This window comes from Trachypithecus francoisi, unplaced genomic scaffold, assembly GCF_009764315.1.
Source record: "Trachypithecus francoisi isolate TF-2019V2 unplaced genomic scaffold, Tfra_2.0 Lachesis_group1, whole genome shotgun sequence".
NCBI lineage: Eukaryota > Metazoa > Chordata > Mammalia > Primates > Cercopithecidae > Trachypithecus > Trachypithecus francoisi.
The window spans coordinates 119,500,387-119,524,231 of record NW_022681454.1 but is presented as its reverse complement, the minus strand read 5'-3'; the positions used below and the strand labels follow the sequence as shown (position 1 = coordinate 119,524,231).

Sequence of the window (23,845 nt, the reverse complement as noted above, 5' to 3'; positions counted from 1 at the left end):
AAATAAACTGATAAAATTAGAATTGCTTGTACAAAGGCACAGAGCTCAGAAAGGGACTGATGTAGTTCAGAAATAATGGTAAAAAGTTCATTGTGGCCCAGAGTGTGGACAGTGGTAAGATATTTGACCTGAGAGCTAGACTGGAAACAATGTGAAGAGGATTGGGTACCAAGATAAGGAGTCTAGGTGACTAGAAGCAGCAAATATTTCCCAGAGAAGTACCATGATTAGAAATCAGATGTTTTCATGCTCGGGAGTCAGAAGTAAAAGTGAAAGAGAATAATGATTTTGACACTTTCTGAGACTTCAGCAAATATTAGTGGACAGAGTCAAACATTTTTCCCCACCACATATGTTCTTAAAGTTTAAATTAATGTTCGTAATGATAGCTGAAAGCAGTATCACACATTTCTTGGAAATGCTATCTAAAACTATTCTCATGGCTCCAAGTAACTTTAAAGTTTTAGTTAAGGCAGGATCTCTGATTCAAATTAAGCTTTTTGTCCTCAACAGAAATTTATAGAACACCTAAAGTGTATTTTACCTAGCCCTCAATAAGTTTTGTATTTGAATTGGGACATATATATATGTAATGGTAATGACCAGAGAGTAGGAGGCATGATTGAGTGGTTAAAAAAAGGGCCTAGTTATGAGGTGCCTGAGAACCAGGCAGATGAGTTTAGACTTCACATGGAAACAGTAACTATTAAAAGATTTTGATTGTGATGACAAAATGATGATGATGATATATGGACAAGATTAATCTAATAACAATATGCAAATTAGCCTGACAACAGTATGCCCAATGAGAGGGAGCTGATATAAACAAAATGGACTTGGAAGCCAGACTGACCAGAGTTCCAATCCCTTTGCCACTTCTACTTTGGCAAGTTGGCTTCAACCCAAAGTGGATATTATAACTCTCTCCAGTATAGCAGACAGAAGATATGCCCAAACATTATTAACAAATACTGTATGTACAAGTAACATAAATTGGTTAATTTCTGTTGTTATGTTTAAAACAAAGACTAGACCTTGGTATGTAGCAGTTACTTCTAAAGAGATACCATAAAAGGGTTTTACTGTCTTCTAAGTATATCCTTTTGATTATCTCTCTTTTCATTTAAAGAAGAAGTAGGTCACCAAAATTTATTTAATCTTTCCTGGGCTCATGTGAATGATGTTATTGAGACAAAACTGCATCAGCAGACCCGGGTCCCTAGGATTTGGCCATGCCATTAACTGTCTTTCTGACTCGGGGACCTAAGTTTCCCCACTTATAAAATTTAGGAGTTAGACTCAATGGTCAAACAAAATATTGTAATGTGGTAATTTTGTATTTCTATGTATCTTTCATGTACATAGCATAAATACTTATACAATGTCTAGATAAAATGTGGTCTAAGCCACTTTGGTATTGTGGAAAGAAAAGGGTAAACCATGAAGGTTTTTTAAATAGCACACTGGGTTTCAGAAGTGATTTTGTCAAATAAAATTTCATTATGGACTTTAACAGAGGCTGAAAGACAGCCAGATAACATGATTGTTCCACTCCAAGCAGTCCTTCAGGGTTGGTTAATCTACCAAATAAGAATCTATCCATGTTATTATTCATGTAATAAAACACAGAAATTCAGAGAAAACAAACTTGGGTCTGACAATGTTAAAAACTACATTGCAGTCTGGAAAAATGGAGCTTTCCTGGCAGATATAGCTGAACTGTCTTACTCCAAACCTAGATAGCTTTATGTTTTTTGAGTGGGTTTTTTGTTTCCTTATAAAACCTGCAAAGACAAGTAACTTAACAGGTTCTGCTTACAGAAATCAAATTCCCAGAGCAATCTGTACTTGAAATATGTAATTGAAAAGGAAAGAATTGAATTGGGCTATATTTTTAAAACAGGGTAATAGTGAAAACTATGTTTAATAAATTTGCCTGAATTCCAGGTAAACCACTAAAACTTTTATGGTTCTCTGTTAATCATGGTTGCACTTAATGCTTCTCTAGCTTTATTCATCTTAGTTTCAAATAAATGAAAGTGTTTTCTGAAATGTTTCTTAGTGTTTTTCAAAATAGTCAGAAAACAAAGGGAGATCCAGACCTAATGACAAAACAAATAAATAAGTGTCATCCCATTGTAGGGGAAAACTCAATCCACAGTGGCACTGTTTTAGTCGTTCTTTGGAATAACTGAGTTCATCCTGTAATGTTTACTTATAAAGAATCAAGTGGAGAGTTTTCCCTTTTTCCACTCTGAGTTTCTTTTGTATGGCCTTTACAGTCATTTGCAGGTCATACCTTTAGGCTTGGTGACTTTTGAGTAATTAACCCTAGATAACTTCATGAATGGTTTATTTGGTGGCTCTTAGAACTTATAGTCATATCTAAAGAGAATTAAAAACCTTAATAAAGTGGTAGTACCAGCCTGTAGTGCACAGAAGGCTCTGTTCTGGCCTTTAGCCTCCTAAAAAGTCATAGCCAAACGTTTACTAATACTTAATCCTCTGTTATAGCACACATTCCTGATCCTAGTTTATGAGGTTTTCAGGGTAAAAAAAAAAAATTTAATTCTATCATGTTTTGCTCTGTCAGTAGAAATAAAACCAGACAATCAAATAATCTGTGATGGCATAAAATACTTGCATGAAATAATTTCCATGTTTCTCATTTAATAATCATACTTATTATTATCTCTATTATTTTAGGACTGAGATTTAGAGAGGTTACAATAACTTATTCAACATTGAACAACTAGTAATAGGCAGAATCAGAAGCCTATAGAGGAATCTTTTCACTAAACCTAAACTAAAGAAACAATATAGGCAGGAATGGTGGTGTGCACCTGTAGTCCCAACTACTTGGGAGGCTGTCGTGGAAGGATTGCTTGAGTCTGGAAGGTCAAGGCTGCAGTGAGCCATGATCAAGCCACTGCACTCCAGCCTGGGTGACAGAGTAAGACCCTGTCTCAAGAAAAAAAAAAAAAAGCTGGGATGGGGGGGAGATGATTAATTTAAGGAGATAAAGAGTAATTATCAGTTCTTCTCAAAACCTAAGATGATGATCTATTTTTACAGATTTTAGAAGACCCAAATAAAGACTGTAGACTATAAGTAGGAAAGAAAGAAGTTTTTATTAAAAATCCTTTTGTTTTTGGCTCACTGAGATGGCTGAACTTTTCAGAGCACACATGATTCAGCAGTTGGTCCTTTACAAGTTAACAAACTTTAATTTTTTTTCTTTACTCAGAGTTGTTTGGATTCTGAGTTAGATTAATTCAGGGTAATAAGAGATTAATTTATAGATACGAATGCCACTTTATTAATTCTGTTAATGGAAAAATCAGACTGTAAAACATTTTTAAAAGGTTTATTCTGAACCAATGAATGACCATGGTCTGAGAAATGCGTCTCAAGACGTCCTACGAACGTGTGCCAGTGGGCAGTTGAATTAGAGTTTTGTTTAATAAGTTTGAGAGAGGCAGGAGTTACAAGCAGAGACATAAATCAATACGTGGATGGTATACATCGATTTCGCCTGAAAAGGCGGGATGTTTTGAAGAGGCAGGATGTTTAAAGAGGAGGCTTACAGGCTATAGGTAGATTCACAGATTCTCTAACTTACAATTGATTAAGGAAGTGAAGCTTTGTCTAAAAATTTAGAGTCAGCAGAAAGAATGTTTTAAGTTAAAATAAAGAAGTCTGTTAACCAATAATACACTGGGTCAGAGTGACCTGCAGGGTTGTGTGACTTAGCCCTTGTCTGGCATGGCTTTAGATCCTGCTTATAATTTGGTATCTTATTGTCACAAAGAGTCCATTTTGTTACCTTATGACCTCTGTGTTAACATAATAATCATCAGTTGTGCCTAAACTCCAAAAGGGAAGGGGTATAATGAGGTGTGTCCAACTTCCCTACCCATCATGGCTGGGGATTTAGTTTGTAAGGTTTTTTGGGGGTCCCTTTGATCAAGAGGCAGGGTCCATTCACTTGGTAGGAGTTTAGGATTTTATTTTTAGTTTACAATTCACAGTAGGAGGAAAGGATCCAAGCTTTTTGTTAGTAGAAATGAATTGGAGAAGTATTCCCAAATATGATATATGCTGCTTCCAAAATGTAAAAAAGTATTACTCCAAGTGCTGTGAGTGGGGATAATTGCAAGGTGCACCAAGTAGCCCATACTTTAGATATCTACAGACTACTATGTTACCAGAAGGGGGTCCTGATCCAGACCCCAAGAGAGGGTTCTTGGATCTCACACAAGAAAGAATTTGGGCAAATCCGTAAAGTGAAAGCAAGTTTATTAAGAAAGTAAAGGAATAGGCCAGGTGCGGTGGCTGGTGCCTATAATCCCAGCACTTTGGGAGGCTTAGGCGGGTGGATCACTTGAGGCCAGGAGTTTGAGACCAGCCTGGCCAATATGGTGAAACCCCATCTCTACTTTTAAAAAAACACAAAAATTAGCAGGGCATGGTGGCGCATGCTGTAATCCCAGCTACTCGGGAGGCTGAGGCAGGAGAATCACTAGAACCCAGGAGGCAGAGGTTGCCAAAAGCGGAGATCGTGCCACTGCCCTCCAGCCAGGGCGACAGTGCCCTCCAGCCAGGGCGACAGAGTGAGACTCATCTCAAAAAAAACTATTCCATACTAGAGCAGTGGCTTGGGCTTCTCTGCTAAGGATACTTAGAGTTATTTCTTGATTATATGCTAAACAAGGGTTGGCTTATTCATGAGTTTTCCAGGAAAGGGGCAGGCAATTCCCGGAACCAAGGGTTCCTCCCCTTTTTAGACCAAATATGGTAACTTCCTGATATTACCATGGCATTTCTCAACTGTCATGGTGGGAGTGTCTTTTAGCATGCTAATGTACTATAATTAGCATATAATGAGCAGTGAGGATGACCAGAGGTAACTTTCATCCCCATCTTGGTTTTGGTGGGTTTTTGCTGGCTTCTTTACTGCAATCCGTTTTAACAGCAAGGTCTTTATGACCTGTATCTTGTGCGACCTCCTATCTCATCCTGTGACTTAGAATGCCTAACCTCCTGGGAATATAGCCCAGCAGGTCTCAGCCTTATTTTACCCAGCCTCTTTACAAGATGGAGTCACTCTGATTTAAACACCTCTGACAACTATACTTCTAAACACTTAATAAGGGCATCTCCTATCCTCTAGCGCCCAGATATCTTACTAGGACATTTAGAATACTTGACACGTCCTACTTGCCAGGTCCAGTCAGCATTCTGGCATCAATAGAGCTGGATAGTGATAAGCCCTGGCATATAGTAACATAGCAGTAACTAAGATTGTTACATATGGAAAGGAATGAGGTACAGATGGAAACTGAAGTGTTGAGTTGTTTGGTAGCCATGGTACTTCAACAGTACAGAGGGTAATAATAATTATATAGCTTTGGAGATGGCTGACTTTTGTTTGCCATCTCCAAAGGCAAGTCAGCCTGTCAATTCAAGGCACAATATGAAAACCCCAAGACCTCCATGGCACCATTTAAAGAGACCCCCATATTCTCCAGCCACAATCAGGCCTAGATCCAACTGTAAGAATATCAGAGCTGCAAAGGAGACTGAGTAGAGTTTGATAAGTGTCCTGTGTCAAAGCCAATCCCCTAGCAGGAGAAGAGTGGGGATCCTGCGACCCTGAGTGAATGAACATGAGAATATTGAATTTCAAATTCTCTTGAACCCTCTGAGCCAGCAGAAGCAGTACCCTTCTTCTGGCTACAGAAAACATCCTCCCCTTGCCTGGGGGCTCAGCAAAAGATAGAGTATTTAATATTAGAACAGTGTATTTAAAATCAGAAATAGTCTGGAATATTCAGGATGGCAACCAGAACTGATGACCTCTTAGGAGTGTTCACTTAACTTATGAAAGATAACTGATTGGCGTAATTGTTCCCTCAGAAAAATAAAGTCAACATAATCCCCATGAAGTACAAATATCAACTTTCTGAAGAAATATTAACTATAAGATGAAAATAACTATATGAGAAAAGTACGAGTAATCCTGTGGCTACAACAGAGCACAAGATATTGATATTTATATGAATCAGCATTCTGCATTATATTTTCTTATTAGAGCATATGACATCCGCAAGCAGAGAAGGAATCCTTGTGCATCTTTACTGATTAGTCTGCAATCTTAGCCTCCAAATATTTGTTAAAGGATTTGGAGAAACTATGGAAGCCAGGGAACCATTTGTCATAGGTGTGTTAGGCACTGAGTGACTTATCAGAGAATACCTGAATTAGACATGACCTCTCAAAGTCCTAGTTCTGTCTGTGACTCATGGGTGGAAATATGTGAATAGTACTCCTAAAATTTCCTATAGGGAAAAGACCACTTTTATGTTGGCAGAGGTAAAGTGTAACAGCACATAGAGGGGTAAACAAATAATGGAACTGTCTCTGTGTAACGTGTATAAACACAGGCGTACATATGAGTGATCATCCTCATTCGCCTTCAAATAACAAAAGATCCAAATGTAAAAAGAACCTATTGAGTAAAATATGCTATGATCTAAAAGCCTGGAAGATGCAACTTTAATGTTATAATATGACAAAACTATCGAGAAAATCAACTTAATGTAAGACATTAAGAAACTTGATTTTATTAATAACACCATTTAGCATTTAGTGAATGTTTAACCTGTGCTTCACACTATCCTACTGAAAGGTGAAGCCAGCTGGACTTTCCAGGTCGACTGGGACTTGGAAAACTTTTCTATCTAGCTAGAGGATTGTACATGCACCAATCAGCACTCTGTAAAAATGCACCAATCAACACTCTGTGTCTAGCTAAAGGATTGTAAATGCACCAATCAGCACTCTGTAAAAACGCACGAGTCAGCGCTCTGTGTCTAGCTAAAGGATTATAAACACACCAATCAGCACTCTGTAAAATGGATCAATGAGTACTCTGTAAAATGGACCAATCACTGCTCTGTAAAATGGACCAATCAGCAGGACATGGGCAAGGATAAATAAGAGAATAAAAGCTGGCCACTCCAACCAGCAGCGGCAACCCACTTGGGTCCCCTTGTACGCTGTGGAAGCTTTGTTCTTTTGCTCTTCATAATAAATCTTGCTGCTGCTCACTCTTGGGGTCTGTGCTACATTTAAGAGCTGTAACACTCACATGAAGGTCTGCAGCTTCATTCTCCAAGTCAGCAAGACCACAAACCTGGAAGGAACCAACTCCGGATACACTATGTGCTGTATATTAATTACCTACTTTAATCGTCATAGCAACCTGTTCCTAATTTCACAGACTGGGAAAGTCAACCAAAGAGGTTAAGTCATAAAGTAGGTGGGGAAGAGGGGAGGCACGGTGGCTCACACCTGTAATCCCAGCACTTTGGGAGGCCAAGGCAGGTGGATCACAAGGTCAGGAGTTCAAGACCAGCTTGGCCAACATGGTAAAACCCTGTTTCTACAAAAATACAAAAATTAGCCGGACATGGTGGTGTGCGCCTATAATCCCAGCTACTCAGGAGACTGAGGAAGTAGAATTGCTTGAACCTGGGAGACGGAGATTGCAGTGAGCCAAGATCATGCCATTACACTCCAGCCTGGGTGACAGAGAAGACTCCATCTAAAACAAACAAGCAAAAAAGTAGGTGGGGAAGAAAACTTTTCCTCTACCAACTTAGAACTGGGTGGAGGAGATGGTACTACAAATTAATTGACAACAGATAGATTAACAGGAGAAAAGTTCAAGAGTACTCTATAAGGAATGGCTTGGCTAGGAGTAAGGGTTTATATACTATATACTATACCATATTAGTAAAAGGGGAAAAAGGGGTATAGGGCTTCTAGTGAAAACATGCAGGCATGGTAGCTTCTGACAAGGTTTTGTTATGCAATTTCTCATCTAGGTGCTAATGGCCAGTCTCCTTCCTGGCTGAAAGCTTCCCCAGCCCCCTCAATCCCCCACTCCTACTCAGGGGATTAATGGCAGCTTCATTCTCAGAAAGCTTTGCCTTTAATCAGATAAGGGAAGCTCAGGAATGCTTCTTTCTGCATCTGCTGTATCTTCAGTGTCTTCAGTTTAGAGTAATCATTATGCCATTCTGGTGGGTTGTGGGTTCCTTCATGTGGGACCATACACAGCTAAAACGCAAACCTCATGCTGTTCAGCTGCTGCTGGTTTATTTGGACCCATATCTCTGAGGATGAGGCATCAGCTTGCTGGTGCCTCGTGGGAAGGGGATGCAAAATGAAGCTTCTCTTAGAAATGTTAGGATAACTGCAAACTGGATTCTGCTGATACTATGGGAAGGAACTGCTGCTGCTAGAGTGAAGCAGCCTTGAAGCAGTGATAACTCACAGGAACCACGAGCGCACAGAAAGCCCACAGTAAGGAGCTAGTCCCTTCCTCCTCTTGCCTTGCAGTCTAATGGTAGAGCGTAAAATGGAGTCAGCTGGCAAAGCAGAAACTGGTTAGCAGAATCCCAGCTCCAGAATCACTAAGCAAGTACAGAAGGGTAGATTTGGAGCTGAGAGACAATAACAGCATCAACTTACTAAAATGCAAATTCTCAGGCCCTACCCCAGATCTGTGGAATCTGAAGCTCTAGAGGATAAAGCCCAGCAATTCTGGTTACAAGCCCTCCAGGTGATTCTGATGTAAAGTTTGAGAACCACTAAACTGGCATATTGAGCTTCCTGGCTCTGCTGATTCTCAAACCTGCCAATAATTGGTCCTTTAAGAACAACAAAGTGATGCTTTTCAGAATCTAGTCATGTTCCCCCTACACTTTCAGGCAGTTGGTACTGATAGAAGCTAAAGAAGTTCAAATTATATAAGATAGTTTATTTGTGGTTTAAGTAGGAATGACACTCCTAAGTAGGGTTTTGATTTTTTTAAGTTATAAACAGAGATCCATCTAAGAGAGCAACAAAATATGAAAATTAAGAATTAACATATAGTTCAATGTTGAAATAAAAATAAGACATGGAATAATTTAATTTCTGTAAATATTTGCTATTAGGTGATATTTCAATATAACTGATAGCTATTAGCTATATGCAATTTATATTTAATATTTAATAAAATATATAGATTATATATACTTATTTACTTATTATAAATAACTTGTTATGCCCAGACCGTTTATTCCCCAAAGAAGACCACCAGAGTCCAGAGTCAAAGCCAAGCGGCAAGGATCTTTACTGCAAGTTCGAACTTGGTCCCTCCGTTCCACAACATACAAGAGGGCCCCGAACGATGCATGTGCCCGCTTTTTATAGCCCAATGTATACAGGATATGTAAGGCTACAGAGGAACAAAGGAATTCTTTTGGTCGCAGCATCACAATTGGTTAATATTTTAAGTTATACATTTAACAGTTTTTTATTTGTTCCCGCGCATTAGTAAAACTACAAACGGTTGTGACCTTATCGGCGGCTCTCTAGGTGGTGTTTCTGAGATATATGGGGGGATGTGTTTGTATTGGGCTCAGGAAGTTGGGACAAATAGAGGAATGTGTTTGTACTGGGCCCAGGACTGAGATATATGGCAGACACTGGTAATTAGAACAGAACAGAGAAGGACAGGGACTTTCACAACGCTTGTCCTTACAACGTCTGGAATCTATAGATAACCTAATCGGTTAGGTCCGGGGTCGATCTTTAACTAGGCTCAGGGCGCCGCCCGGGCTGTTTGCCTGTGGACTTAATTTCTGCCTTTTAGTCTTTTCATTTGACCTCTTTCAAACTAACTGGCATTCTTTTCAGATATCCAAGCCAGTTTCTCTCCTTTCTTTATGCACCTCACTCTCCCCAGGCATTAATGTCAAGTGTTTTTTGCAGGGGAAAATTTAACCTTCAACATGAGCATATGCACAAATTCAAACACATATCTAAATTGACACTTACATGTCCTTTCTCCTTCCCTACCCACATATTCCAGTCCTTCATTCCTACCCCAATATCTTAAGAAATAAAAGACCAAATAGTGACTTGACCCCATAAACTGGGTGTTCAAGAGTTAAGAGTAGGCCGGGCGCGGTGGCTCAAGCCTGTAACCCCAGCACTTTGGGAGGCCGAGACGGGCGGATCACAAGGTCAGGAGATCGAGACCATCCTGGCTAATACAGTGAAACCCTGTCTCTACTTAAAAAAAATACAAAAAACTAGCCGGGCGACGAGGCGGGCGCCTGTAGTCCCAGCTACTCGGGAGGCTGAGGCAGGAGAATGGCGTGAACCCGGGAGGCGGAGCTTGCAGTGAGCTGAGTGAGATCCGGCCACTGCACTCCAGCCTGGGTGGAAGAGCGAGACTCCGTCTCAAAAAAAAAAAAAAAAAAAAAAGAGTTAAGAGTAGGGACCTACTAATTCATTCACTGAATATGACTGAGTTCTTATACATAGTCTGCTGTATACACTGTTCTAAGCACTAAGTACACATCAGTGAACAAAGTAAAGTTTCTACATAGGGAGCTTACATTCAAATGCATAAGAAACAAATAATAAAATGGATGAATATTATGTTAGGTGGAGATGTGTTATTAAGAAAAATACATGGTGCACTAAGCACTAGGTATACATCAGTGAACAGATGTATAGTTTCCACATATGGAGTTTAGCAAAGCAAAGTTTCTACATATGGAGCTTACATTCAAATGTGTAAGATACAAATAATAAAATGAATAAATATTATGTAAGGTGGAGATAAGTATTATTAAGAAAAATACACGGTGCCAAGATAAAAAGAATGACTGGGTTTGCCATGTACATTAACTTCTGTATGCCCAATATACATTAACTTCTTTACACTTGCTATATACAGTAACTTCTGTTTGCCCAACACCTAACACTCAATAAATTTCTATTGAATGAATGAACAAACTTATTAGACACTCTATGGTAGCTTCTTTCTCATTGGTAATAGTGATAATATTGTAGCTAGTGAGATTTATCTAAATACAGTAGGTCTGAATTATAAAAGGTGATAGGATCATTAAAGACTAGAACAATGAAAAATAAAAGATAACCAAATTTCTGGCATCTGACCAAGTTGGAGTAAAGACAGAACAAGAAGGTGACATATATATGAGAACCAAAGGGAAAAAGTTAGCAGGTCTGTGCCCTTGCTCTCGGTTCTTGAGATATGGCTGAAAGAAATTAGTACTCTTTTAAGGGTTGTGTTTACACAAACTTCTGGTTAGGATTTCAGTAGCCAAGCCTAGGGAAGGTCTTAAAATGAATACTTTGCTTAGGAAAGCAGATGTCTGTGGAACAGAGAAAATAGAAAAAGAATCAGAAAATGAATCATTTTCACCCATTCTAGAAACCCTAAAATAAACTTGAGTTTATCTTCAGGATAAGTTTTCAAAGAAATAGTGGTTTTAAACTTGAACATGCTTTAACAGAGAAAGTATCTTACATTCTGTTAATATCTCTAAAAAATGCATCAGAAAATTTACCCTTTCTTGGTAGCTAAAATGACTATTTCTTGGGCCAGCAATTTCTAACACTGGGGAAGGAAGGACTGCAGTGATGAGACCACCCTTACTTCATCCACACTGTCTTCTGTTTTCCATTTACTGCTACACGCACACACACACACACACACACACACACAGAACATTAGATTTATAATTGGAAAATATATAGGAAAATTGTCATACCACTCACCATTCCAAAATATGATGGAACTACTCTAAATATGGTTTAAAATCACATATTTTTATAAGTTAAAAAGATACAATACCTTTTGTAGTATGTGAAAATCAGATATGCTTAAAGGAACTAGACCTCACCAACTCAAAGCAGGGAGGGGTCATGTATGTGACTGTTGAGTAGCATCCCACAAAGCAGCTAAGCACAGGAGCATTTTAGAATATTTCTTTCACAAGAGAGTGGAAAGTTCCTTTTTTAAGATTAGGGAAAAAAAGGATCATGGAATTTTACACTTGAGGCACAGAGATATCATCTTCTTTTATAGGAAGGGAGAATAAAGATGAAAAACATAATCTCATAGGCTACATTTTCAAAACTGATCCTCAGTAATTTTTTCCTCATAAAACAATATACTGGAAAGAAAGAATAATAAAAGATCACTAGCTAGGAAATAAATTCCATGCCAATCAGAACATTCTAGATGGGGAACTCACAAGCAACAGATAGATACAAAGACATTTGGCACTAAACTGTAGTCCAAATTTGTGAGCCCTGGAAAAGTGTAAGTCTAACACACAGAATCTAATTGGATTTATATAGAATGTTCCAATTACGTCCAAGGAAAAAATTAAAAGGTATATGAAAAAGCAGTGTACAGTCATTAAGGATTAGTTAGAAAATATCAAATCGACTTTTACAATTTCTTAAAAGATGGTTAGAAAAAGCCTGCCTGGCCGGGCGCGGTGGCTCAAGCCTGTAATCCCAGCACTTTGGGAGGCCGAGATGGGCGGATCACGAGGTCAGGAGATCGAGACCATCCTGGCTAACACTGTGAAACCCCATCTCTACTAAAAAAATACAAAAAAAAAAGAAAAGAAAAGAAAAGAAAAAGCCTGCCTGGATTTTAACACTGAGTTTATCACGTACTAGGTGTGTGACCCCAGGCAAGTGTTTTTATGCCCTCAGTTTCATCACCTCTAAAATGGAAACAAATTATAGCCTCTCATGGGAGTATTGTGAAGTTTAAATGCATAATTCTTATAAAAATATTTAGCATAGTGTAGAAGATTGGTCAGGGTGGTGGGAAAAATTGTAGAAAGATGAAAACCTTCTTGGAAGGCTGGGAGGTTTTACAAAAGTTTAGGGAAAGGATTTGGTTGAAGGCAGCCAGATTCTCTTATCTGGTACATGAAAGCTTAGTTTAGGTAACAAGGGGATGTAAAGAAACTGATCTAGGTAAGTTAATCATCCGCACGCAGGATTACTCTCTCTGGGGCGGCAGCGGTTGGGGGTGGGGTGGGTGGGGTGGGTGCGACCATGTTAATTACCCACAACTGTGTTGACTCAAGGCCTTTGTCATTAAATCTGTACTGAATAAATGCCTGCATCACCGGTGGCTGCTGCAATTCTTTCTGAGTGGCCCAGTCCCCAGCCCACTCTTTCATTGGATATCTGTGTCTGAGTGCATTTTTTCATCCCTCACTTGGTTTGGGTCTGTGGGTCAGACCTGCAGCACAGTGTCTGGGGTCTCACTGTGTTGCCCAGGCTGGAGTGCAGTGGCACAATAACTCACTGCAGCCTTGAACTCCGAGGCTCAAGTGATCTTCCCGTCTCAGCCTCCCAAAGCACTGGGATTACAGATGTGAGGCACTGTGCCCAGCATTAGTATTTTAATGTTGTTATATTGCTAAACACAGCTAATGGGAATTGTTTGATATAAAGAAAAAAAGTGGGAAGATATGCTCATCTCACTATTGATCATATCTAGGACATTAACTAGATTTTTCACAAACCACATAGCTTAGGCCTCTCTACTACTTAGACTATACTCAGGCTCAAGCTTTTTTAGGGGAGAAGCAAGCATTTTAAAAGCCTAAATGGTACCATAAAATGTCACAAAATACTTACCAGCATAAACATATACCTAATATTTCCATATAAAAGGTTTAATTTATAAAATAGTCAAAATCAAATTTGTGTGAGCTGTTTTCAGTCCTTATGTCTAGCATTTTCCCCCTTCTAATAAGTTCATCTCCAGATTTAATTAACAATCAATTTCTAATCATTTATGGTCAAAGATTTCTAAAGTCAGCTTTTGTTGTTTTTAGGAAACATTTGTCTGCTCCATTATAACTTTTCTTTTGTTAGAAACAGAATTTACAGGCTGGTTATGGTAGCTCACGCCAGTAACCCCAGCACTTTGGGAAGCCCAGGTGGAAGGATTGCCTGAGCCTCAGGAGTTCAAGACCAGCCTGGGCAACGTGATGAAATCTCATCTTAAAAAAAAAAAAAAAATTAGGTGTGGTGGTGCACACCTGTAGTCTCAACTAATCGGGAGGCTGAGGTGGTAGAATTACCTGTGCCCAGGCAGGTCAAGACTGCAGTGAGCTCTGATGGTGCCACTGTACTCTAGGTTGGCCAGCAGAATGAGATGCTATCTCAAAATATAAATGGAATTTATGGTGGTAAAGTTCAACATCTTGTCAGACAAAGACTGCATAGTTTCTGGAGAAATAAACCTTCTGGGACTATTTCCAAATGGAATCTAGAAGATAGTACATTGATATAGAGGTATATTTACAGATATATTTCTACATTAATAAAGTAAAGCATAATATCCTTTATAAATTAATGTCAAGCCTAGCCCAGACACTCAAAGCCTGAATTCTGTACCCACATAATCAACAGTCTATGGAAACTCTGGGAACCATGCCACTGGTCTCCAACCTAACATAGTTGAATAATGACACATTCTTTTAAGAAGCAGTCATCCAGGAAATAAGTGGGTCACAAAGCAAACCAGTAAAATGTCCATAACTTGTTTTATGAATGAAGAGTATAAGGTACTAGCCAAAGGTACAGCTCCGTTACAAGTATGTTATAATTTCTCATTCTTTAGTTTTTATCATGTGATGGATAGATATAACAGAACTCTAACAGGAAAAAAAGTAATCATGTCAGTCATAAGAATATTGTCCACGTCATCTCATAATTGTTTTTAATATATTTTTCTATATTTATCCCTATTCCAAGATCAGATCTTTCCACCTGCCCAACAAAAGAAAAAAGAAATCATAGACAAGAAGACACAAAGAAATGGGAGACAAGAAAACACAAACTAATCAATTTTATTCATACTACTCATGAAAAGCAATTACATTTTTACATAAAATCATTAACACATACAATAGAAATAAGAGTAATACATCTGATTAGAAATACAATATAAGAAATAGATTTTAAAATAGCATACTGTAGTGATGAAATTTATACTGTATTTTCTACTTATTTATAGCAGCATCTGTAAGATTCTTCTATTTGTTCATAGTCAACTAGCAGCAAAATATTTTAAATTACAGAAATTCAGTAGATGTTTCCCTCCAATGTTTCATTCATACAGAATTTATCACGTTAACCAAACAAAACCACTTCTATGTCCTAAAGAGAAAAGGTGGGAAAAGATTGCATCAGTTACCAGCTCCCCCCAAAAAAAGAAACGAGGGAGAAAGGATGGAAGCTAGAAAAATTTTTCATGCAATTACTAAAAAATATATTCTCAACCACTTTGACCAATTATAGGAGGATTTTGTGAAATCTACATGTGTGTGTTAGTGAAAGTTATGTTAACTTTATTTTCTGACTTTATACTGCAGTTGAAAAATATGTGGAAGTTTCCAGGAGGCCTGTCAGAGCCTGGAGAAGATATTGGTGTGTATCTTCCATATTTTTAATTGGCTTGAAAATGTTGAGGAAATTAATGTGTTTATTTTCTTGATTTATAGCTAAGAATAAAAATTTAAATTTTCTAATTTGTTCAGACTAAGAACATTTCAGAAATGACCTCAGAGCTGATATAATTAGCAGCATAATTTCTAATATTACAATTTATTCCATTAGTAGAAATAATATCATTAGGAACATACCACCTATTCTTCTGTTTATGACTGCTTCTGGATTAATTTGTCTGAAATGGAGAAGTTTTGGATATACATCAGTAAAGTTTAGCATTAAAGGTTATTTTGGATACGACTAATATTATTGTTGGAATTAAACTATGAGAAAACAAATCCTGACCATTCCATCACGGAAGATGAATAGTAGCCTTTAAATGAACTTTGAAATAAATATAATAAAGTCAATTATAGAGCAGTGGTGATGTAATTCTTCACTTCATGAAAATTGTATCTACTATTTATTTTTAATAGTCAGGAAGCCAAAACATAGTAAAATGTCATATAAGAAAGTCTCAACTGAGAAATAACCCCCTAACACAACTTACTGAGCTCAGTATTTAAGACACGGAAATATAAAATAAGCTAAAAATTATTTATGTCACTGATTTACAGGAAATCGAAAAATAGAAACCAAATTTTCCTACCTATTCCTTAAACCATTGGATCAAATTCAATGTGTATCATAACAAATCAATATATTTGTTTGATACCAATATTATTTCTCCATGACCTTTTCCTTAATATGCATGTCCCCTATTCTATTTAGCCAACAATGATATTAAGGCAGTTTTCTAAATTGCCTTTAAATATTTTATTTAAAAATGTCTATGTACTTAAAACTTGATTTTTAAAACTTTTACACAAACCAAATACCATATGTACATTGTATAGCCAACTCCTAACAATCCATCAGAAAATGGATTGCATTAAGATATATCTCTAGTCAATCTTGGTTTCAGGTACTTACTGACCTTTTGCTTAGTTTATGCTTACTGTTCTGTTGATATAAAAGATGATTTTGTAGTGGTGCGAATGCTGAAAGAGAAGGCCATTTGTTCTACAGTCTAATTCTCTCACACTATCCACTGGTGCCATGTGACAGCAGGGCATGTGAGCTAATTAAGCTTATGTTTTGCGTCCTTACCCAATTCATATTGGGCAAAAAGCAGTCTGCAGGTTTGCAAGGCTTCCTCTCTCCTGCATCTTGCCTTTTCAAATGAATTGATTTTTTTCATGTGAACTTTTATGGGTCCTCTGAATTTCAGCTATACTTATTTGTAGATGTCACTGAAGAAACACATATTTCCAAGCCAAATACGTATAATTTCAGGCCTAAGTATACTCCAGAATCCTTCTTAAAGTCCAGATAATTAAAAATTCACTACCTTTTTTTAAAAAAAAAAAAAAGAAAAAAAAAGTGTGGTTTTCACAACAACCCACCTATCCAGAGACCATATGGAATTAAGAGATCTCAGTCATGTGGAATTAAGAAGAAAAAACTGCAGTTGGCGTTAGCCATACTTCCCAAGCTTAGTATAAATTAAGCTTTGCCTTAAAATTAATAAAACCCTGAAAGCAGCTAGAAATGAAAACTGACAGTAGAGGTCTGAAAGACTATGTCTATATGAGGGCATTTCTAACTCAACATAAAACAAAAGATATTCTTAATGACGAAGCTGAATCACCTAATAATTACTGAAATTATTTAAACTCTGTATTTAGGAAAACATGCAATGTACTTTAGGAATACTGCCATCACAAACAGTTAAATATTTATATTGGCTCAAACAGTAAACTCTAGTTAACTGGGAAACACATTTGTTTGAAATCCTTCATTCTTTCATAATACTAGGTAAATGAAGAATTGTTATCCATAGTGTTTTTTAAAAATCAAGAGGGTCATATAGAAAATAGAATGCAACCCTCAAGGCTTTTATATAAAATTATACCCTACGAGTACAAAGGTATCCACAAGATTAAAATTGACAAACTGCCTTCCTAAAAAATCATACTACCACTGGCAGGAAGAGAATCTCCTGCATTAGCCAGAGAACTATAAAACAGCTGAGCCTTATCAGAGATCATCAGTGCACTAGAGTCAGAGGGAAACACCAGGAAAACCCACATTCTGCAGATTATTTCCCATTATATTTTATTTCAATCTAATTCTATTATTAAATATAACAAAATAGAAATAACAAATATAAACTCCATTTCATTATTGTCCTGTAACTAAACAAAACAATACAACATATTTAAACATATCTCATCAGCAAAAATAAAACCTCTTAGTTTTTCCTATGTTCTTCAAACCTATAAAACAGCAAATGTTATTTCAGTTTAGCTTATAGTATATTAAAATAATAAAAAACACAACAGAATAAAGCACACTATCTTGATTAAAAATTTCAATTCATCTTGAAATCCTTGGGGAAGAAATATCCATCTCGAGGTGGGTCTCCCATACTCTGGAGACAAAAGCACTTATTTGCCCATTCAAATTTCAGTCAGTTAGTGATTTAAGTTAAAATGATCAAAACTACTCAGGCAGTGCTGATTTTCAGTCAGCTGCTATGGTGACTGCTGAGCAGGGCAGATTTCCTCACTACCCCCGTCCGGTGCTTCCACAGCATAGAAACAGCATAGATCATAAGCTACGTGCTGAACTTTTGATTAGTAGTACTAAGAGCTAAATAGGATCCCCATAATTTATTTTCAAACATAAAGAATGAAAGTGGACATTTAAACAAGTTAGGAGATGTTATATCAAATTTAAGACTAGTGCTATATCTTTAATAATAAATTTAATAACAAACATGTATTTCCCCATAATTATTTTTCAAAGCACAATGAATAAAAATGGACATTTAAATATGTTAGGGATATTTTATACAATTTAAGACTAGTGCTACCATCTTTAATAATACATTTAATAACAAATGTATTGAATGTCAGAGTAAAAATTACTTTTCTTATTAAGGAAAATTTCTCCCTTTTTTTGAGACAAAGTCTCACTCTGTCACCTAGGCTGGAGTGCAGTGGCATGATTATGGCTCACTGCAGCCTTGACCTCTCGGCCTCAAGTGTTCGACCCTCCCACCTCATCCTCCCAAGTATCTGAGACCACATGTGCATGCCACCATGCCTGGCTAATTTTTGTGTTTATTTGTAGAGACGGGGTTTCACCATGTTGCCCAGGTTGGTCTTGAACTCCTGGGCTCAAGCGATCCTCCTGCTTTGGCCTCCCAAAGTGCAGGGAATATAGGCATGAGCCACTGTACCTGGCCTAGATTTTTGTTTTATGCTTTCAGTTATTTCTAACCATATTTAACCTATGGGCAAATCTCAATTGTAAGGGAAGTCAGCATGTAATTAAAAAAATGGCAGATAAATGCCTTATGTTTTAAAACATTATACTCTTTCTATGCATCTTTCCATAGCTATTAGAGGGAAAATACAAGAGCATATCCAGGGGATTGGTAAAAGTCTACAGTCAGAGAACATGGGAATTGAGACATGTTTCTGTGACTTCCTCTTCTTTGCATATTTTTCACCAGTAGGATTACTGTAAGGGCAAATATCATTTACTATTTGACAAACAAGAAAAATGGAGGCAAAAAAAGTATTGGAACAAAAATCTTTGTCTGTGACAATTGTGAAGCTTTCCAGCAAAGTGGTAGAGGAAGGCAGCTTTCTAAAGGGCTTCTCCTAAATGCCTTGGGAGACAATGACAGAGCATCAGAAAATTAGAGAAAGCCCAGTTAGAGGGTCCATCTGGATGTGTAGAAAAAGCCGCCACAAAAATATGTTAATGGCAATAAAAATCCTGCCATACAATTTGCATTTAATTGAAAAATCAACCTTACAAAATGTGAAAACCTTTGTTGAATTATAGAAATATTTATATTCCAAGTTTTTTGAAAACTGATAAAATACCTCCAGCATTTTGTTGTTCAAGAAATGAATCTAAGTTCTTTGGAATATTATCTCAAGAAACAAAGTAACCGCAGCCATGCAACATGTTTTAACTTTTCAATCTATATTTTTACCTTTTGGAAAACAGAGCAGCAAGAAGTTAAAAAGAGCTGACCCCAAAAATGTACAGGTAGATAAGCCTCCAAGTAGCAGCCAAAGAAATATTCAGCATTTCAAAAGCTTCTTCAATTTACAGTGGTAAGAAAATATTTTGGGATTTCTTGATGTCCACAAGGCAAAGAATTGGTATTGAAAACTACTTTGTTAGGATAATGTTTTGAGTCTTTACATAATGCTACTTTAACTGAAAATCTTTGATGATACAGTTTCTAAAAATGTAATTATTATTGATTTGTACATCTCTTTTAAATGTAGGAGACACAGCAGTTCGAGAAGTTTTTGAAGAGACTGGTATAAAATCAGAATTCAGGTCCCTCCTGAGTATTCGGCAACAGCACACAAATCCTGGAGCTTTTGGGAAGTCAGATATGTATATCATCTGCCGCCTAAAGCCATATTCATTCACAATAAATTTTTGCCAGCATGAATGCTTACGATGTGAGTGGATGGATCTCAATGACCTGGCCAAGACTGAAAATACAACTCCCATCACCAGCAGAGTTGCTAGGCTGCTGCTGTATGGGTATAGAGAAGGGTTTGACAGAATTGACCTGACTGTGGAAGAACTTCCAGCAGTTCACACAGGCCTGTTTTATAAACTGTATCACAAGGAACTGCCAGATAATTATAAAACTATGAAAGGAATTGATTAAATTCACATTTATATGTTTAGAAACATGTAGACTAATGAATGACATAAGAAACAGTGGATATTTTGCATTGATTATATATCTGGCTGTAATTTTCTAATGTATATGATTTCCATGAAGAAATTTTGTCTCTAAATGTGCACATTTTAAAAGCCTCTTTCTGAATAAAGCAAATGCATGAAAAAGATCGTTGCTCTAGGTAAGCTTCACTGGGTAACAGCAGATGCTATATAAAAGGGGGAAGTCTATACATTTTTCAACAATTTTTGTTAGTTTTCTTTACTGGGACAATGGTTACATATTTTACTACCAGATAAAAGGTTGTTTGACCAATTATCCAAACTGAGCTATACACATTTATTTTCTTTTACTCTCACTAACAAATTTCTAAAATATACTTCTTCTTTCATGTGAAATGAGATTAGATGTGGCCATTAAAATCAACTCTTAGCAGACATTGGAAGAAAAAGTATAGCTTTCTGCCCAGGTCCTGTTTTGGATCCAAGTTTATACTGCCCAGTTCGTTTCAGTGCCACATACCAACTGGTGTATTTCCTTGACCGGTAAGTATTGTAGTTATTAGATTCCAATCGTTCAAAAAAGAAACACTCATCCGTAACACATTTCTGAAAAATAAAGGAAGAATTACTTGTTATTATTATTATTACACTTTTCATATTAAATATTTATGATAGTATAATGCCTATTCTGCTCAACCAGCTGCAGTGGTGTTGGGTTCAGCAGGGCAACCAAACTAACAAGATTCAGTGGGCCAAAATGTGACACAGACTAGTTCTGAAGAAGGACACAGGCCAGGAACACAGCATGTCAGCAGGACAGCATCAAGTATGTCACTTCAGTAGGAGTTCAGAGACCATTCTCCAGCTCCAAAACAAACAGGTCAGGTGTTAAACACAAGGCGGGACATACCCACTAGGAAGAAGTATGCTATGGGAAGCCCAAAGCTGTAGCTTCCAGCAGTATTTATGATCCATCCACACTCCTCCCAGTCCCAAGGCAGGTAACCAATTAGGGATCATTTTTACTTTTATCAGAGATACAGTGAAGCAGTAGCAGAAGGCTAACCCATTGTAATCTTTCCATACAGAAGAAGGAGATTTGTTAATACTCTACTCACAAGCAGAATTAATTCGCCAAATTTTAACAAAAATTTTTAAGTGGCTGATGTTGTTTTAAGGCATAATAATGAATAGTTTATTGCACAGAAAATAGCTATTGGCATATAATGCCAAAAATAATATTGGAACATTATATTACATATGATTAACAATCTCTAAACACTGTTAGACAGTGAGGAATAAGTAAGTATCATGTTGATTTCGGGCACTCTCTTTCAGGAGGGAGGGACTTTGCATTTTAATTTCAATTCAACTATTTATCAGAAAAAAAAGGATAGCTGGCTTTCAAAAAGACCTGGAAATAATACTCCAAGTAATGGAATCTAATAGCTACCACATTGTTTAAGATAAATGTTCAAAAAGCAACTTCACAGGATAGCACTGATGATGCTTACTGACCTCAAAGGGGAAAAATCAATTTATTCACTTCAAAAGAAAAAAAGGAAAAATCATTTTTATATTATAATTATGTATATATATATCAATTGAATGATAAACTTATATAGAAAACACATGTAAATTTTATCTAAACACATAAATGTAGGATGTATACAGAGGTATATAAATATATGGTTTTGTATTAATATCACATTCCAATTTATTTCTATATACTCATATCTAGGAAACTTCAGGTTTGGAAAAACCCACATTAAAAAGACTTGAACCTTTTCCCAGATTCCTTGGTGCTAAGATAAGGCAAACAATGGCACAAATTGTGACAAGAACATAAATTAATTGGCAAAATAAGGAAAAGAGCTGGCATAATAACAAAAATGAAAAGTAAAGCCTGGGAAAGAACTAAAAGTGACTAATGTGTCTCAGCCATCTAAAGTAAGGGTGTGGTATTAGATCCTGTAATTTTCTAGAGATAAGAATGTTACTGGATATTTACTTGGTTTTAATATTTTGACCACTGTTAATTGGATTTTTAAAAACTGAAATACAAACGTAACTAATTTGCCCATTATGTAATATATGTTACTAATAAAGAAACTCAATTATTTATGATGCAAATAAATCACAGCCTTACAGAGAAGCACACATTGACAAAACCCAGCTATATGAAACACAGGACTATCTTGTGCTGTTCATAAAGATTCAAATGTGATAAGAGTGAAACACCTAAACCTAGAGTAATACAGACCAATGTATTCCAAATCCAATACTTTTACTCTACCTCTAGTGAAATCTTCATTGACACTGATAAAAGAAAAAAAAATCTTCCCTTTTCCCTATTCCAGGTTTAAGATCAAGAATAGAAGTGGAAGGGAAATAAAGAGTGAAAGGAAAATTCATAGTAATCATAAAGACAACATGAAAGGTCACCATGGAACTTCATAGGCTGATTCCCCAGAGGTAAACTTAAACAACAGCATTTAGTCATATGTTCATTTGTTGGTATTCTATCAGCTTCCCGGATGCCCCACCTTGCTAGCTCGCACTCCCTACAATGCTTGGCATACTGGAATACTAACTATGCCAATAACATTTGCCTTTTCAGCCAGTTTCTAATATTTCAGAGAAAAGAAACAGTACCAGGGACTAAGTGGACACATGATAGAACCCAGAGTTTATTAATTAATTAATTTACTTATTTATTTATTTATTACAGAAGTTATTTCTACTTTTGAAAGAAAACAGTGGAGGGAAGGAAAACTTACATCTGTGCTGAATGTTCAGCAATATAAATTTACTAAACAACTGTTTTGCTCTTGAAAACAAACTGCGTTTTTTTTTAAAATGAGTAGTAGGGTCAAAATTTAGTGGTCAAGAAAAGTAGATGTTTAACAGAGCAACATATATACAATTTTCAATTGTCTCCATTCTAAGTTTCCAAGTCATCTTCAGTGACTGTGATCTCAGTGTTCCTATTAAAACTGGTACAATATAATTTTATTAATCTTTATAAACATATTTAAAGAACTCTTTTCCTATTCTCAGTGTTTGCTCAGCATTTCAAACTTCAGATAAAAAGTGGTCTTCAGAGGAATGCCACCACAAAGAAAGTGGCTTATAAGGGCTTATAACAACTTGTACCTTGTTTCCAAGGCCTTCTTTTATACAGGCCTAAGAGCTGAGAAATCCCTTAATGCATGATTATTGACTGCTTTTATGCATATACTTTTCTTTAAAAGTCACAACAATATTTTAACATTATTACACTCATTAACAAATGAGGAATTTAAAACTCGGTGCTTCTGGTAACATTTCAGATTTTGGATACCTTTTGCCCTTACACCTACTTGATACCTTTATATCAAATTAAGTTTTCCTTTATTTGTTGCTTTTTTTAAAATTGAAGAATAATTTAAAGGTAGAGGAAGCATAGAGTTCAAATAATACATTTATTCATTCAATCTATGTATTTTTTTCTTCTAGGCATCTAGTATACATCAATGAACAAAACTGAACAAGATGCCTGCCTTTATGTCACTCAAATTCTAGCTGGGGGAGACACACAATAAGCAATAAGCATACATGAATAAATTATATTCTATGTTAGAATATAAGAAAACTGAGAAAAAAGTAAAGCTGAACAGGGTAACAGGGACTAGGAATGGTGAGGGATAGAAGCTAGGTGCAATATTAA

The 23,845-nt window shown here is 36.7% G+C and overlaps 2 protein-coding genes across 4 annotated transcripts in view; one reads left to right on the top strand and one right to left on the bottom strand.

Annotated features, from left to right (window-relative positions):
• Positions 1-20,303, top strand: part of NUDT6 (nudix hydrolase 6) — a 32,305-nt gene extending 12,002 nt beyond the window's left edge. For all 3 annotated transcript variants that reach the window (XM_033215193.1, XM_033215191.1, XM_033215192.1), the window contains exons 4-5: positions 15,291-15,345; positions 19,722-20,303. In XM_033215193.1, the coding sequence (XP_033071084.1) occupies positions 15,300-15,345; positions 19,722-20,119 (444 nt within the window). In that variant the 5' untranslated portion in view covers positions 15,291-15,299 and the 3' untranslated portion in view covers positions 20,120-20,303. The remainder of the gene's footprint in view (positions 1-15,290; positions 15,346-19,721) is intronic.
• Positions 14,736-23,845, bottom strand: part of FGF2 (fibroblast growth factor 2) — a 73,520-nt gene continuing 64,410 nt past the window's right edge. Inside the window, exon 3 of the mRNA XM_033215194.1 lies at positions 14,736-20,742. Coding sequence (XP_033071085.1) covers positions 20,557-20,742 — 186 coding nt within the window. The 3' untranslated portion in view covers positions 14,736-20,556. The remainder of the gene's footprint in view (positions 20,743-23,845) is intronic.